This window comes from Trichosurus vulpecula, chromosome 2 (assembly GCF_011100635.1).
Source record: "Trichosurus vulpecula isolate mTriVul1 chromosome 2, mTriVul1.pri, whole genome shotgun sequence".
NCBI classification, from domain to species: Eukaryota; Metazoa; Chordata; class Mammalia; order Diprotodontia; family Phalangeridae; genus Trichosurus; species Trichosurus vulpecula.
Window position 1 is genome coordinate 436,483,816 of NC_050574.1, and position 16,102 is coordinate 436,499,917.

At 42.7% G+C, this 16,102-nt stretch overlaps 1 protein-coding gene across 1 annotated transcript; it reads left to right on the top strand.

Annotated features, from left to right (window-relative positions):
• Nucleotides 1-674: 674 nt before the first annotated feature.
• NYX (nyctalopin) lies at nt 675-2,210 on the top strand. The gene has a single exon (XM_036744197.1). The coding sequence runs from the start codon at nt 675-677 to the stop codon at nt 2,208-2,210; it is 1,536 nt and encodes a 511-aa protein (XP_036600092.1).
• Nucleotides 2,211-16,102: the final 13,892 nt, after the last annotated feature.

Genomic DNA, 16,102 nt, shown 5'->3' on the forward strand with positions numbered 1-16,102 from the left:
TGGGAGCCATGTGATGTTCTCCACTGTTCTATTACATACATGGCTCAAGGGATACCCTCCTTTCTGCCAGGGTGGAACAAATGGGGTTAACTATAAAGAAATTATTCTTAGTGCAAGGAAAATGTCTAGAAACGATTGGTTACACCTACTTTCCACAGTATGAGATAGTGAATATAAATTCTTCCTCTCCTGCAATAGCCCAGTAGGATCTTTTCACTTTATATAAATAATCCCTAACAGAGATCTTGTTACAGTAGGTTTCAAATAGGTGGAAGGAGGGATGGGGGTGGTAAATGGCACAAGCAAAAGCATTCAACATGTTTGACTCTCCCTGACCCCATTTGCAGTTTTCTTGGCAAAGATACTAGAATGGTTTGCCATTTCCTTCTCCAGCTCATTTTACAGATGAGGAAACTGAGGCAAACAGGGTTAAGTGACTTGCTCAGGGTCATACATCTAGTAGGTGGTTTGAACTCATGAAGGTGAGTCTTCCTGACTCCTGGCTTACTACTCTATTCACTGAGCCACTTTGCTGCCCCAGAAGGATGGGAGCGGTAAATTGAAAAGTATTTTGGCGTGTACAATGGGTGGGTCAATTTATTTGGGAGATAAAACTAGAAAAGTGGATTGGAAGGCCTTAAAAGCCAGTGCTTGGACTTTATTTCATGGGTCTGATGGGAGATGCTGAGGTTGTAGGTCTTACTAACTGCTCCTCTCTTTCTTTTCTCCCCTTCTTCCCTTCTCTACCTTCGTGGAACCTTTGTTCTTTGCCTGCTTCATTCCCTTTCCGCCCAACCCTCTGCTGCTGCAAAGTGATCCTCTGCTTCCCCTGTGCCCATGCTATCTGGGCGTGCGTCCGCACCTGTCCAACTGGCTGCACCTGCACTCAGGAGCGCAGCTGCTCTGTGCTGTGTGACAGGACGGGCCTCCTGCAGATCCCCAGCGAATTCCCCTGCGAGGCCTCCTTCATCAACCTGGACAAAAACGGCATCAAATTTCTGGCAGAACGGGCCTTTGGGACCCTGCCCGCCCTCCGACATCTGTCTCTGAGTCACAACAATATTTCCTTCATCACTCCGGGGGCCTTCAAGGGGCTGCCTAACCTAGTGGAGCTAAGGATTGCCTACAATGAGGATATCCGCTACCTGCACACGAGGACCTTCGCTGCCCTCCGGCGCCTGGTCAGGCTGGACTTGGCAGGCTGCAACCTGTTCAGCATCCCTGACCGCATCTTTGTGGACCTCCCTGCCTTGCAGGAGCTCTCCTGCTTCCAGAACCACTTCCGTCGGGTGCCTGGGGCCGTCAGGGGGATGGAGAACCTGACCCATCTCTACCTGGAGCGAAACTGGATCGAGGCCGTGGCCTACAACTCACTGCAGGGCCTGGGCCGGCTGTGCTCTCTGAGCCTGCAAGACAACAGGATTAGCGTAGTGCATGCCAGGGCATTCCAGGACTGCTGGAGGATGGAGTACCTCTACCTGAATGACAATCTCCTTCACGGACTCCCGGGGAGCTCCTTTGAGGGGCTGAGCCACCTAAAGATGCTCAACCTTGGGGGCAACTCCCTGAGCCACGTGTCCAGGGCCTGGTTCCGTGACCTGGTGGAGTTGGAAGTGCTCTATCTGGACAGGAACAGGATACAGTACATCGAAGAAGGGGCCTTTGAGAACCTCACCAGCCTCGTGGCCCTTCACCTCAACAGCAACAACCTCACCTTGCTGCCCTTCTCTGTCTTCCAGCCGGTCTACCTCCTGGGCCATCTGTACCTGTTTCGGAACCCTTGGCACTGTGACTGCCAGATGGAGTGGCTTAAAGAGTGGATGGAAAGCTACCGTCTTGTCAGGGATGTCACCTGCGCCTCCCCATCCTCGGTGGCCGGTGGAGACTTGAGCATGGTTGACTTTCACCGATCCCATGAAGGGATTTGCCTGGACCCTGAGGAACTGAACTTCACCACGGCCAGCGAGGCCCCTTCGGAAGGGCCTCCCTTGGTCACCGAGAGCAAGTTCAGCAGCCTCATCTCCAAGCTTCTATCCCCGAGGGCTCCACCAGAGGAGGTGGCGAACAACACTGGGGCCTTGGTCAACAGCTCTCTGCTGGACAGCCTTTCCTCAGGCCTGGAAGGAAGTTGGGAAAACAAGTCCTTATCATTTTGGGCCTCTCTTCACCTATTTCTCTGTGACATAGTGACAAGGCTGAATGTGGAATAAGTTCACAAGGCATCGTGGGAAAGCAGATCATTAGGCATTCAAAACAGCGCTGGTCCTCAGGTTGCTTAGAAATCGACCTCTGGCTGGCAAGGGATTGCCGGTATCGGGGTGAGGCAATGCAACCGATTGCTGGAGAGATAGAGACCTGGGAAATGCTGTTCGGACCACCTTCCACCCCCAGAGGCTGGAACAGAGAATAGAAGATGAACCTACTTAGAGTTCTGTGTTTAGTGTTTAACATCTTAGCCAGGGTGGCCTTCTGCGTAGGTGATGCGTATTTGCTGATGCTGTTGAGTTGTGTCTGACTCTTCATGACCGGTGCTGTCTGCGGGGGTTTTCTTGGCAAAGGTCAGGAGTGGTTTACCATTTCCTTCTTCAGGGGATTAAGGCAATCAGACTTGCCCAGGGTCACACAGCTAGTAAGTGTCTGAGGCCAGATTTGAGCTCTAGGCCTAGTGCTCCATCCACTGCTACCTAGCTGCCTCCTATGATATACATACATACATACATACACAGACATATATATGGATGTGGCAGAGTGCTGATGAGGCATAGTTGGAGAGCTTCGAGAAAGTACCCCTCTCCCTGTAACATCTCCCTCCCTCGACAGTTTTAGAGTCTGAAATTCCCACCATAGGAGATTTTTTTCTTTGGGGCTGAACATTGCCCTCTCTTGTCTTCTCTTTTGAAGAAAGCCAATACTGCTGGGGGAGGCAGTACATTATGTTCCTAACACTTTAGTATAAATGAGTTTGCTTTCCTTCCTGAAATGGGGAAGGGGAGCTGGTGTGGTGGGACAGGAGAATAGGGTGAGGACACTGGAGGTTTGGGTGCTAGAATGATTGGCTGGGGGAAGGCGCAGAAAGGGTAATCGGGAGGGTATTGATGGTGAACACACATTTGACTTACAATTTGGCGTAGGCTGCAATAGAACTGCCAGGTAGATAGGGAATCCCTTAGCTGGATCTTTTAATAAGGGAAGAGGGGATGGGGGCAGAGTCTGGTCCTTTGCACATTTCCCTATCCACCAGCTATAGAGAAGATGTTGCATCCCCACTAGTTGGGAAATGGTAACTTAGAGAAATTTTCATTCTATGATATTTGACTATGAGAAGGAAGTCAGGACTGCCCAGGGACAGTGCAGAAAGCCAGCTCTCCACTTGCCCCACCCTTCACCCCCATCCAAGGGCTCTTAATGGCTTTCTCCTAACCCTTCAACATCAGATTTCAGAAATAGAAAAATCCAGTAGTTGAATGAGAATGGGCAAAAGTGGGCTGCTCTTGGATAATTCCAGGACCTTGTGGTTTTTAGTTTCATGTTTCAGGCATAGACTAAAGAAGGGAGGCTTTGGAAATAATGTACTCAGGCCGAGCTGCCATCCTCCCTCATTTCTTCTTTCCAAGCAGGAAGATCAAAAGCTTTCCTCTCACTCACAGGCATTCTGGGCCCACGGTTCACTGCCCCAAGGCACCCTCAGAGGCTCCTCAGCCAAATGCTCTTGTGTCCTGTTTATCCACAGTAGAAAGAGGAGCCAGATCCTTAATCAGTCAACCAATAATCATTTATTAAGCCCCTGCTATGTGCCAGCTACTGTGCTTAGTGCTGGGGATTAAAAGAGGAGGCAAAGCCAGTCTCTGCCCTCAAGGAGTTTACAATCTAATGGATTACCAGGTGCCCGATAAATGCTGATTTGACTTATCTAGTGTATAGGCTACAGTGATTTTACAAATTAAGATGAGGTAATCCTTTTAGTGCATTGGAGTCTTTGTATAATGAAAAGCTGTTTTTCAAGGCCTGACCTGGCTTTGTGTATTGCACAGTTACAGAGTTGAGCTGAGGAAGGTCTGAAGGAAGTAGTGTTTTATCTAGCCATTGGAAGTTTAATACTAGAATTTTTTAAAGGGTTATTAATTAATCATGCATTTTTAATAGCTTGTTTTTTTCTATAGGTTATTAGGCAGTAAACAACATAAAACTTAAATGCTGAAGGTTAAGTTTATGTTTTCAATACATTTTTTCAAGTCTTATTTTTCATGTGCAAGAATTAATGGAGGCCAGGTCAGAAAACCCACCTATTCCAACCATATACTATCGGGAGCTGTGGAAGGGAGGGATTGGGTGATGGGGGCCTGTTTTTTGTATCTTTGTAACCACGGAAGTGCAGGGAAGAGGCTTTCAGACTAGGTTGCCAAGGAGCAGAATGTCACCTAGAGAAAAATGTTTTTCATTACTTTTGACCCCAGAGGGTTTGCGGTATGAACTTTTAATATGTTTTCTTGGTGCTGACGGGCTGGCTGGCTGCCTTGCTTTTTAGAGATACAGTTTTTAATACTGGAAGTTTTTGAATAAGTATCAAAACCTAAAGATCCTCCTGGGAGATTTTTTTTAATAAAGTTAACCAGAATTCCCACAGAATTATGGGTAAAATGGGCCATATAACAAGGAATCATGAACAGCCTGGAATGAGCTTTTAGTGAACCGTAAGCCATTATGAGCTTGAGCCTGGAGGAGAAAGTACTCCTATTTTCAGGTGTTAATTTTTTCAGGCCCTTATGGTGCCACTTTGTACCTTGAAGACAGAATACTAAAATGGCTCTTGTTCAGGGTCACCATGTCTTCAGAATGTGTCATTTACTTCATCTGCTAGAATCAAACCTATAATTGTTAACAATTACGAGTACATTAAGTGGAAGATCTGCGAGGGGGAAAACTGGGGCAAGAATCGTTATAAAATGCCCTCCTAAGGTCAGGTGCCAGTTCTTGACATTTCCACTACACTAGATTTCTCAAGAGAAAGGAAAGAAAACATGGAGTAAAAGGTTTCTATTTCATGCATTAAAAACAATTCTCTTCCCACTCCCACAGCCCCCTGGAGGGAAAAAGCCAGATTGGCGTTGATTTTCTTTCCTAGATTATTTTTATAAGATCTAATAATCTCAATGTTACAGTGATATAGTTTTGATATGTTTCTAATAGGCAGGGTTTTTTTTTAAAAAAAAAAGAAAAATGACGCTCATCTTAGGATGATAACAATCCAAGTCTTTTGAGCCCTCAAAGCTCAGGGCAATTCTTTCTCCATTTGCCCATGCATCTAGGCCACAGGTGAGAGTCTGAGTGTGTTTTAAAGGTGCTATGTTGGGGAGAGGAGTAAGTACCATTTTAGTAGATTTGGGTCCTAGACCAGACAGTGCTTCAGACCTTACTTTCATTTGTGATTTAGCTACACAGAATTTTGAAGGGCTCAGGGAAACATCCATATAATCATTTTAAAGTCAGTTCTCTAAAATCTCTCCCCCCACCAAAAAAGAAAGCACATTTCACTGATGACTGTGACAGGGTATAGAGTTCCAGGGGTGAGGAACCTGCAGCCTCAAGGCCCCAGTTTATTCTGTGAAGTTTGGATTTAGTCAACGGGCTGCACTTGAGGACCTAGAGGACCACATGCAGCCTCAAGGCCACAGGTTCCCCACACGTGGATAGACAATCTATGTGATTGTCTCACAGCCAGACTAACTGAAATGGAAGCAGAGACAGGTCAGAAGAACTAGATAACCTATGGAGGTCTTTTCCGAACTCTATTTTTAGATTCCATTAGTGTAAACCCTGAAGCGTAAGAGTAGCTATTTGTAAATTCTAATATGGAACAGTAGAAAAACTTATTCCTGACATCGGAGAAAATGAGTTCAAATCCTTTCTCTGTTACTTATTACCTATGTGACTGGGCAATTCACTCCCTTTTTGTAGATCCTGGTTTCCTTTTCTGTAAAATGAGCATTGGTCTGGATGGCATCTGAGATTCATCCCAGATTGAAATCTATGATTCTGTGATCCCAGCCCTGACAATATGGAAGGGTGGACAGCTCGCTTATTTGGCAGATTCATGTGGATTTTTTTTGTAAAGGTTTGGTTCCTTATTTATTTTCAGGGATTTAGGGGTTCAAGAGGAAAGCACAGGACTACCTTTAAAGAAACTGTTTTATTTAAACCCTCCTTATTAATGTGAGATCCAGAGAAGCAAGATTAGAAATTCAGAATATGAAAATGAATTATTTTGAGCATTGATCAAGACTTGATACTAATGTTAACACCGTCCTGCAAACTTAAGAGTTAAAGTGGTGTTTCCAGGGCACTCCATTAATGACCGGTCGGTTCCTGAGGAGACTTTGCAGAATCTTGCAAGTTAATAAATATTAATGTGGATGGCTTTGAATGACTCTTCTTATGTCTTTATGAAAGATTATGCAATTCTCTAATGGAGTGGAAAACAACAGGAAAGATTCTTGAAGAAGTGGTGACAGTTTGAAATACATTTCTACTGGGTCTCTTCTCAGTTGCTGTGTGTCTTCAGAAGGTTGCTGGCTAATTCCTCTGGAATCTAGATAAGGTAGGTGAAAAAATAGCAGGATATAGAACCTTGCTCTGGGCAGGAGAGCTGTTATTTGGTGGTTTTTCAGTCGTGTCCGACTCCTTGTGACCCCAATTTTTTCTTGGCAGAGATACTAGAGTGGTTTGCCATTTCGTTTTTCAACTCATTTTACAGATGAGGAAACTGAGACCAACAGGGTTAAGTGACTTGCCCAGGGTCACACAGCTAGTATGCATTTAAGGTTGGATTTGAACTCAGGACCTGGTACTCTTTGCACTATGGCCCCACCTAGCTGCCTCAGGCAGGGAAGAGGACACCCTGGCTCAGCTCTTTGAGACTTGGTTCTTAAAGTAACTCATGTTTTGAATGTCCTCATTCATTTCTTTTAAAAGAAAAGTTTATTATCTTCTGATTTTTACAGCACAATATTTTCCAGTATACTCTCTCCACCCCACCAACCACTGAATCCTTCCTTGTAACAAACAAAACCAGTTCAGCAAAATCGGTTGAGTGAGAAATACACACAGCATATGCCAAATCCTACATCTGTAGTCCCCCATCTGTCCATTGAGAGGAGGAAATTGTATTTCTTTTTATTTATTTGTTTTGACTTTCCTCGATTTTACTTTTTATTATCATGAAGGTGACACACATATTTCCCTATACAAAGAATATGAAAAGCCTGTGTATGAAACCTTTAATCTCCACTAGGTATTGGTGTCTTTTCTGTATATTTCAAATTTTTTATGGTAGTTCCAGCATTGCCTTACTTGTCTCTGTCCCCTTCTGAACTTTCTTACACTCTCTTATGTTTATTTTTTAAAATGGTTCATTGATGGTTATTTCTTTCTTTTCTTTTCTAGTACCACCACTCTCACTATCCCACCCCCCAAATAAAAGTCCTTCCTACTGCTGAGATCCCTGTGTTGACTTTTGTGTGTGTGTGTTTTCTCCAGTTTTTAGATATTCAGCAAAAAATATCATCTAGTATTAAGAAAGCTTACCCCAGGGGTCTGAAAACTCTTCTTTTTCAAGATAAAAAGATAGGGTTGAGGAGGTTTTGTTTAATGTGTTTTTGACCCTTTAAATTAATATCCCAAACTTAGAAACTGGCTTCCATTAAAAAAATTACAGCCATTCTGCAGTGTCGGATTATAGAGCCCCAGATATGGCTGATGATCGCTATGACTGATGTAACAGGTATAGTAGTGACAGTCTTGGAGAGTTGCAAGACCAAAAAGTCAGTAATATGTTTCATGCCATCCGTTGAACAAATTTTGTATACCTCCATTTCCTTTTTTGGAAAAAAAATCGTTACTCACCTCCTTGGGGAATAAATGACAAATCATGGTGAATCACTTGGTAAGTGCAATGCAGAACACCACTTAGTGGCCTAAGAAAGGAAAGAGAAACTTCATTCATTTAAGTGGCTAGCACATGGAAACGGTGCATCGTTGCCAATATAGCTTTGCTAATTAAGAGAAAATAGGCAACTGGATATATTTTCCTATAAGGCATTAATTTCCTAAGCGTCATTCCAACCAGGGTTAGAAGAGCGCGTCCGGCAAACTCCTGGAATGACAGAGTAATTGTCAGGGATTCCAGGCCACCGCTGCTCCTTCCTTTGTCCGTAAAAAGGGTTAAAAAAAAAGAATGGTTGCCCTTTGTGGTGTTTCAGTCTTAACCAATCACTTTCCATTGTAGGCTTCCCCTATTCAAAGTCCCTTGACTTAAAATTGGTATTGAATTATAACCACCACCAAAAAAACCACTACAACTGAGCTAAAGCTATAATATACACCACTATGTCAATAACATTTAATATAACACTGTTCCTACTGAGCTAATTGTCCCTCTAATGTTCTTTCACCTATTCTGTTTTCCCCAGAACCAGTTAATAGTATTTGACAGGATATGCCTGTACATTTCTCAGTTGGTTTTTTTTCCCCTCCTCTCAGTATTTTACCTCAATCAAAAAATCTGCTTAGATTAGGTAACATAATTTTGGAAAGCAGAGAGCAAGCCCTCTGGAGGATGGAGTCAGATGGAGTCACACATGAAGTGTGCTGTGAGGGATGTCATGGAGGGGTAAGTGAGTGGGGAGTGATGGTGGTGGGAGGAAGCGGCGGAAATTGCTGGGCTGCTCTCAACAAGCAGCTCCCTACTTTTCAGACGTCACCTTTTGAAGGAAGCTATGAAAGCTGAGAAATCAGGGCACCTCCTATGACTTCGAAGAGGAAGGAAATGAGGGGCAAGATTCTGGACCAAGACAGGAAGGATGGGCAAGAAAAGACACATTCTTTCACTAACATCTTGGTATGAAGGATAAGCTGCCCTCCTAAACTGAGATGGAAGGGAAGGGAAAGGTTGAAGAGCTTTAAATAAAAATTCACATGCATTCATAGGATTCTTTCACGTTTTAATTGGACAGACAACTTGATAGAGCATAAAGAACCCTGGAGTGTTCTCAAGGGGTCAGAAAAATCAGAGTTCGGATCATCCCAGAACTCAAGGAAGGTAGAACCAACAGCTATGGAGCCTTGTGGCCAAGAGTAAGAGAGCAATCAAGGCAGAAATGAGGTGGTCAGGGTTTAGATCACCATCTGTGATTCAAAAACCAAACTCAAACCCAAGCCCAAACAAATAATCTTGTGTACTCACTATTCCCTCATCTCTGTAAAGGGCAATATAATTTCAACAGGGCATACAGTGACAGGATCTCTTACAATGGAAAACGGAACAGAAAACTTTGCCTCAAAAAAATCAGAGATTGCATTCTAGTCTTAAAACTTGGTCTGCCGCTGCTGCCTCTCTCCTTCTTGGCCAAAGAGGCCCAGAGTTGTTAGCTCTGCTTTCCTCACCTCTGTCCCCCTCCCCTGGCTTGAGTATGCATAACTTGGGTATGGGGGGAATTAGGCAATGCTGAGAAAAGTTGCATGAAGCCCAGTGGGCTGTCCTATCTTGTTTAATGCAGAAAGAGCAGGGGGCTGGCCAGGTGAGGGCCTGCTCTATTGCAGGGCTCCCTTAAATCCCTGCTAAGATAGAGAGGAGGAGTGTGGAAGGCAGAAAAAGAGAACTCACCCAAATTATTCTCTCATATTTCTTTAGGGAGATGCCCTTTAGGCATAGAAGAACACCCCATTAAGTAGGAGATGTCTAAAAGATGTGACTTTTGGGGAGAATTGTATAGCCCTGCCAACATGTTAACATCATAAAATAAATGCCTACATTCCACAGACAGGGGAATTTTTTGGCATTAAAAATAAATGTATTTATAAAGAGTAATAAGAAAGAAATACCCCTCATTCCACTCCCATGTGTTATGGCCTAGGTTAAGGGCTCACTCCTTCTAAGTAACTTGTGGTGGGAAGGAGAAAAAGAAACAAAGGTGTGAGGTACAGATTTTCTAATTGCACTGCTGACAGCCTGGAAAGTTTAAGAGGCCCCTCCCAGAGGTGAAAGCCAGAGCTAGTCTGCAGAGTTCCTTAGGGTCCAGTGGGAGGGGCCACCATCACTTACCTTGTGACACTGGGTATAGAGATCTTGAGCATTTTAAGTTACAATATTCTCCACGTGTGTTCCAAGGAAGCATGTGCCTTCTGAGATGGTCGACTGGAACCAGACCATCCAAAGTAACACTTGCCATTGGGAGGCAGGGTTGATATACTGGACAGGGTGCTGAATTTGGAGGTGGAGTTGGGGAGGTGACTGGGATTCAAATAAATGGCCCTGCAGCTTCCTATTTGTACGTCCTTGGGAAAGTCTTTATTCTACTCCTCATGTGTAAAATAAAAGGGCTGAATCAGATGACCACTGAGATCCATTCCTGTTCTAAATCCATTGGGCAACTTGGCATTTTGATATTTTCAGTGGTCTAAAAGAGCAGATGTGACCTGGCTCTGATGGAACATTTGCATCCCTAGCCCCATCCCACCACCCCCATCCTAAGGGAGTTAGTTAATTTACCTCGTTTCTGGTCTTGTCCAGGGGCAGAGCTGCCCATGCCGGAAGGTGAGTCAGGCCTCAGCTCAGTCCTCTGTTATCCATCTGGCCCCAGACCAAGCCTCACTCTATCTGGCCATTCGCTGCAACCCCTGGCCTGGCCAGCTCTCCTGCTGTAGCACATGCTTCCCCACTCCCTGCTTTCTGCTTCTTGCTTAGAGTCCAAGCGATACCAACATTGCTGTGGGGGATAGTGTGGCCATCTCCCGTGTATGGCTCTAATAGCCCTGCCCTGTCACTTCCCTGAACAAATTTTCCTTTTCTGGCCGCCTCTTGCTGAGGCGACACTGAATTTCCCCAGGAGAAGGAAGCGAGACTGGGGATGGGGTCATTTCTGTATTTATCATCCCTAGCATCTAGTACAGGGCCTGCTACAAAGCAGACCCTTAATAAGGGCTTTATTGAGTGGTCTGGCGCCGTAGGAACGGCCAGTGCTATAGGACAATAATTAATAACTATCGTGTACAAACGACCTTAAGGTTGGCAAAGAGATTTACAAACATCTAATTTTATCCCCACAACTCCCGTGGGAGGTATGTGCTATTATGATTCCCCATTTACGGAGAAGGAAACTGAGGCAGACAGCCAGGGTGACCACCTAGCTAGGATCTGAAGAGGATTTGAACCTAGGTCTTCTTCACTCGTTACAGGCATCGTCACTGTTCTGTAAGGTAGAGGACATGTGGTGGAAGGGGGGGGGGGGCGTCTCCTTAGAAAACTAGGACAATACTGGGGGTTAACCAATAAATCTGGGAATGTCTTTAAGAAATATATACACATACCGGCCAGTGGCATTACATATCCGTGCTGACAATAACTGGAACTCATTTTGGGGCCGCCCTACCTGAATCACAACAACTAATGTACCAAACCCAGCACTTTAATGTCACCTCCCAGAACTTCCCTTCTCTTGTCCTCCTCTCCCCTTTTAGCACCGATTCTCCTGCATCATCAGCTCTGTACGTATACTTGCTACAATTTATCAGGTCTGGAGCTGAAATCCAGCGTATGCTATGCTATGTTAATAATAATAATTCTGATATCCTGGCATCAGAATTTGCTCTTCTAGCGTTCATGGGACGGTGCTTGGAATTATTCCATCAGATCACTAAAGTGGGGTAAAAGGAGGAAAAGCAGCAATATGAACACTCATATTCATATTTTGACCTAACCACTAATGTTCAGCGTATGTCCTTAACACCACAAGGTACAGAAAATAAATCAGGGCATTGGGGATGTTTCTTATTTTATACGTATAGCAAACTGATTCTGGTAGAAGCGAAGCAACACACAAAGGTTTTGGGAATTTCCTCTACAACCTTTTAGGAAGTTAAAGAAAGAAATAATCCAAACCCTTTGTGGCTGCATTTTGGCCATAATTGGTGTGCCATTTCCACATGTACGTACACATATTTGTATATTTTTATGTTGATTCCTAAAATTTTGAGAACTAAAATAATTCAAGAAGTAAAAATATTATCTTCCTTGAACATGATTCTCCAGGACTGTAATGAGGCAAAGGCGTTAGGCTCAGTGTCATATGATGGAGTCTTGAGTTCAAATCCTGCTTCTGCTGCTTACTATGTGTGACTGATGATAAAAGTCACTTAATCTGCCTGGAACACAATTTCCTTACCTGTGAAATCGGAAAAAAAAATACTCATTCTATTGTTTGACAGTATCTAACTCACAGATTGTTGTGAAGACCAAACATGATAATCTGTGTAAAATATTTTGTAATCTTTAAAGTGTCTATTATTGGTACTCTGTCTCTGTGGAGTTGACATAAGGGAAAATATATCGTTTGTAAATTAAAACACATTGGTAAAATTAGTGCCTGTTGCATATACGTTTTAAAAATGGAAATGCATTAAGATTCTAGCTTGGTTATTTGGGTGAGTCACATGGTGGATCTTTCAGTAAAGTGAAGATGACGCCAGTAAAGCAAATAATCTCTATTTTATTTCATTAGAATGAGTCACAGTAGAACTGACAATGGGTTATTCCTGTTGATCTCTGTGAAGTTTTATGTATAGAAATACGAGTCTATTAAAATTCATATGATCTCACTGTGATAAGCTCCTGAAGAGCATGGATTGTTTCATTTTTTGGCTTTGCATTCCCAGGGTTCAGTAGGGCCTGGCACATAGTAGGTGCTTAATAAATGCTTGTTGATTGATGGATGGAGTAAGAAGAAATACATGTACAGAATAAGAAACTAGAACTACTTTCTCAGACTTCAGGCTGAGGACTGAATCAAAATGCACCCACAAATATACAAAAGGCAACAGGGCTTTGTTATGTGAAGATGCTATTTTTTATAGAATAAAAAACTCTTGAAGCATTCTATAAAAAAAATGAAATCAAAGTAAAGACATGTTTTTGATTTGATAGTCCTTATATTGCTAAAGTCAATTTTTTTTTCTATTTTTATGTGTGATGTTGTAATTGTAGTAAAGAACCTAGAGGTATTTTAAATTTGTATCAAATTGACAAGTGACTGAACTATAACAGCTCTTAAAGATGGAAATCTTGTAATGGCAAGGAGGCAAGACAGACACCTACGCAGGTGTTACTAGTGAAGTCTGATGAAATACTCTCTTGGGAGCCGGTGAGATAACTTCTCCTTTGTTCCCAGGCACTTTGATAGAATTTCTGCCACATTTTCATACCTGTCTGTACATGCTAAAATTAGAACAGAGTAGGCCTTGTTAAAATCCATCAGGCCATTTCTTCTAATCCTTCTGAGGATTTTTGCCTGTGATGTGAACAGACAATTGTTTTTTCATGTTTTATACAGTTTATTCATACTTTTTTTTTTGTTCTCTCCAACTTTGAAATGACAAAAGCCCATTTCTACGGTTTCCCATAACACAGCATCCTACAGGTATGTATATTCTACAAATAATACTATGGAGTTTCTCCTCTTCCCCTCTCCACACAATAGATAATTTATAGGGTTCATTAACTCATTTACTTCTCACATCCTTTACATCAGCTTTAAGTTTACTCTGACAATCGGTCAAAAAAATCAGGAAGGGGAGGGTTGGTATGCTGCTAAGGCATGTAAATAGACACACAGATAGAAAAAAAGCAGGACATTTACAAAGAATCTGGACCTTTTAAATTCCTTCATCGTCCGAGTGCTGAAGGACATCTCCTGCACAAATGCTATTACATACTAAGGCATTGCTGTACCCTGTAAATACTTACAATTGGATACGGTGAAATTTACAATAACCATTAACATCTCGCTCTTTTATCACTGAGACAATACTTCAAAACCTTTTATAAAAAGGTAATAATACATAGAGAAAAAAGAACACGGTAAATTTTATGAAAAATAACCCAAGAATTGGGTTTGCAATTGCCACACGCCTGAATTGCAATTAAACAAACATGATGATGTGTTCTTAGCACATAGGAATTGTGCTACCATAACACGTCACCCTGCCCACTGCACACAGTGGTTCCCCCTGGTACAGATGACATTTTGGGAGACTCTTGAGATTGTAAATAAATCCCCCCAATTCCTTCTTTTAAAAAGGTGGGGTCCCTGTGGAGGAGCTTCTATTTCTACTCCCAAGTATAACTCCTGTAACATAGAACGCATTTCCTCCTGGGCTAGAATTAAAATCATTCCGACATCTTGACTATTTCCTAAGACCCAGTGAAACCACTGGCCACTTGTGCAAACCAGAGCTAAGTGACATAAATTACATAAAAGTAACCGAGTCCCAGGGTTAAAAGGGGACAAAGGTGAGAAGACGTACGCGTGTCTATATGTTTAAACACACACCCGTAGTTAGGGAGGTGCACTTGGGGTCAGAAACAGAGCCTCCTGTGTGGTGACTAATAACCTTCTCTTTTCTTTTGCTCGGTCCATTCACACAGGTGCAAGATAGCGATGAGGTGTTAGGTGAGTGGTGATGGAAGATCTCTAGGTGGTAAAAAGCAGGACTTTTCTTCCCACTCAGAGATAATATGTTTATACAATGATATAAAGGACTGCCTAAGAGATTGTGTTAGGAATTTTGTAAACGGATGCCTTTATTACCAATTCTAAGGACATGTGTTTACTTTAACTTTTGTAATCTAAGTACATGGCAGCAAAAAAGGATGAACTAATTATTCATTATACTCCTGGCATGGCCCATGTGGTGATTGACTCCCCTTACATACTTTCTAAATACATCTGCCATTGAAAAGTTACTGACTTGCTTTCCCTATCCAAGAAATTCTGAGTAACTTAAGGAAACTGATATATGTCTTCAGGGGGAAAAGCTATAGGATTTAAAAGCCACAGAGTTTTAGATCAGAAGCAAACTTCATTCTGACTGTTGGTCTTCTAAATATGAGTCTTCTAAGCTAATGACCAAAGAACAGACATAAGGCTGGAAGAACTGAATCCTATCAATCTTGACATTCTTGCTATCAACAAAACCAGAAGAAAAAAGGAAGTTGCGGCCATATGGCCGGATAGTTGACAAATACTCCTTGGAGTCCTGCAAAGCAGCTGGAGCGGGCATTACTCTATGCCCCCAAACCACAAGAAACATCATTTCATGGAATACTGGTCATCACATATTGCAGTACTAATGGAAAGTAATTACAAAGATCACCAGGAAAATAAATGCGGCTGATGCACTTGACATGAGTTGCTGTGGATGAGGTGGGAGAGGAATTTTATGAAGAACACGATAAGATCCCTCGAATCAAACTATGTTCTCTGGTACCTGGTGCTGGTAAAGTAGAGGTAGGAAAAGGTAATGGCAAAGTATGGTTCAGGAAAAAGAAATGAGAGAGGCTGATGGCTTGTGGATTACACAGAAGCCTCCTGCCTCTACATCAAGAACACTTTCTTTAAAAAAAGAACTGGTAGGCACTGGACAAGGTGAGCACCAAAGCACCCTATAAAGAACGAAACATTGATTCTAACCGACAAGAAAATAATTGTTATTGATTTGGGAATCATCCCTGAGTCAGCAGCAATAACCGAATAGTCAGATCAACAGACCTAGCATTAGAATGTGTAAAAAATGACAATGAATAAAGAGAGACAGAGAAAGAGAGAGAGCGCGAGTGAGCGTGTGTGTGTGTGTGTGTGTGACAGAGAGAGGGGAGAGACAGGTGCCAAAGGCAACAACAGAAGGGAATATAAAACTACCTGCAAAATCTAGTGAAGAATGATGCAAGATTATGAGCAGTATTGTCTCATAAAGTAGAGGGAAGCAATAAAGGATAAAACCAGTTATTAAGAAAACATGGCAAGATATAAAATTAAGCAAAGTCATCCCAAGGGCATTCAAGGATGAAAATGGAAGGACTACAAATAAGAAAAATGGGAAAGAGTTACAAAAACTATTTTAGCAAACTTTCCTAACTTAAGAGATAGTGGACCACCCTACCACTGGACCTGAACATCACAGTAATGCCACTGGACCACCTGGCCTCAAATATCATAGTCCCAGCTGTTCTTAGAGAGGAGGTAGAAATGGCACTAGAGAGAATAAATATGGGAAA

Excerpts from the sequence above, each read along its gene's own strand:
- NYX (XM_036744197.1), top strand. The coding sequence starts at position 675 with ATGGGAGATGCTGAGGTTGTAGGTCTTACTAACTGCTCCTCTCTTTCT.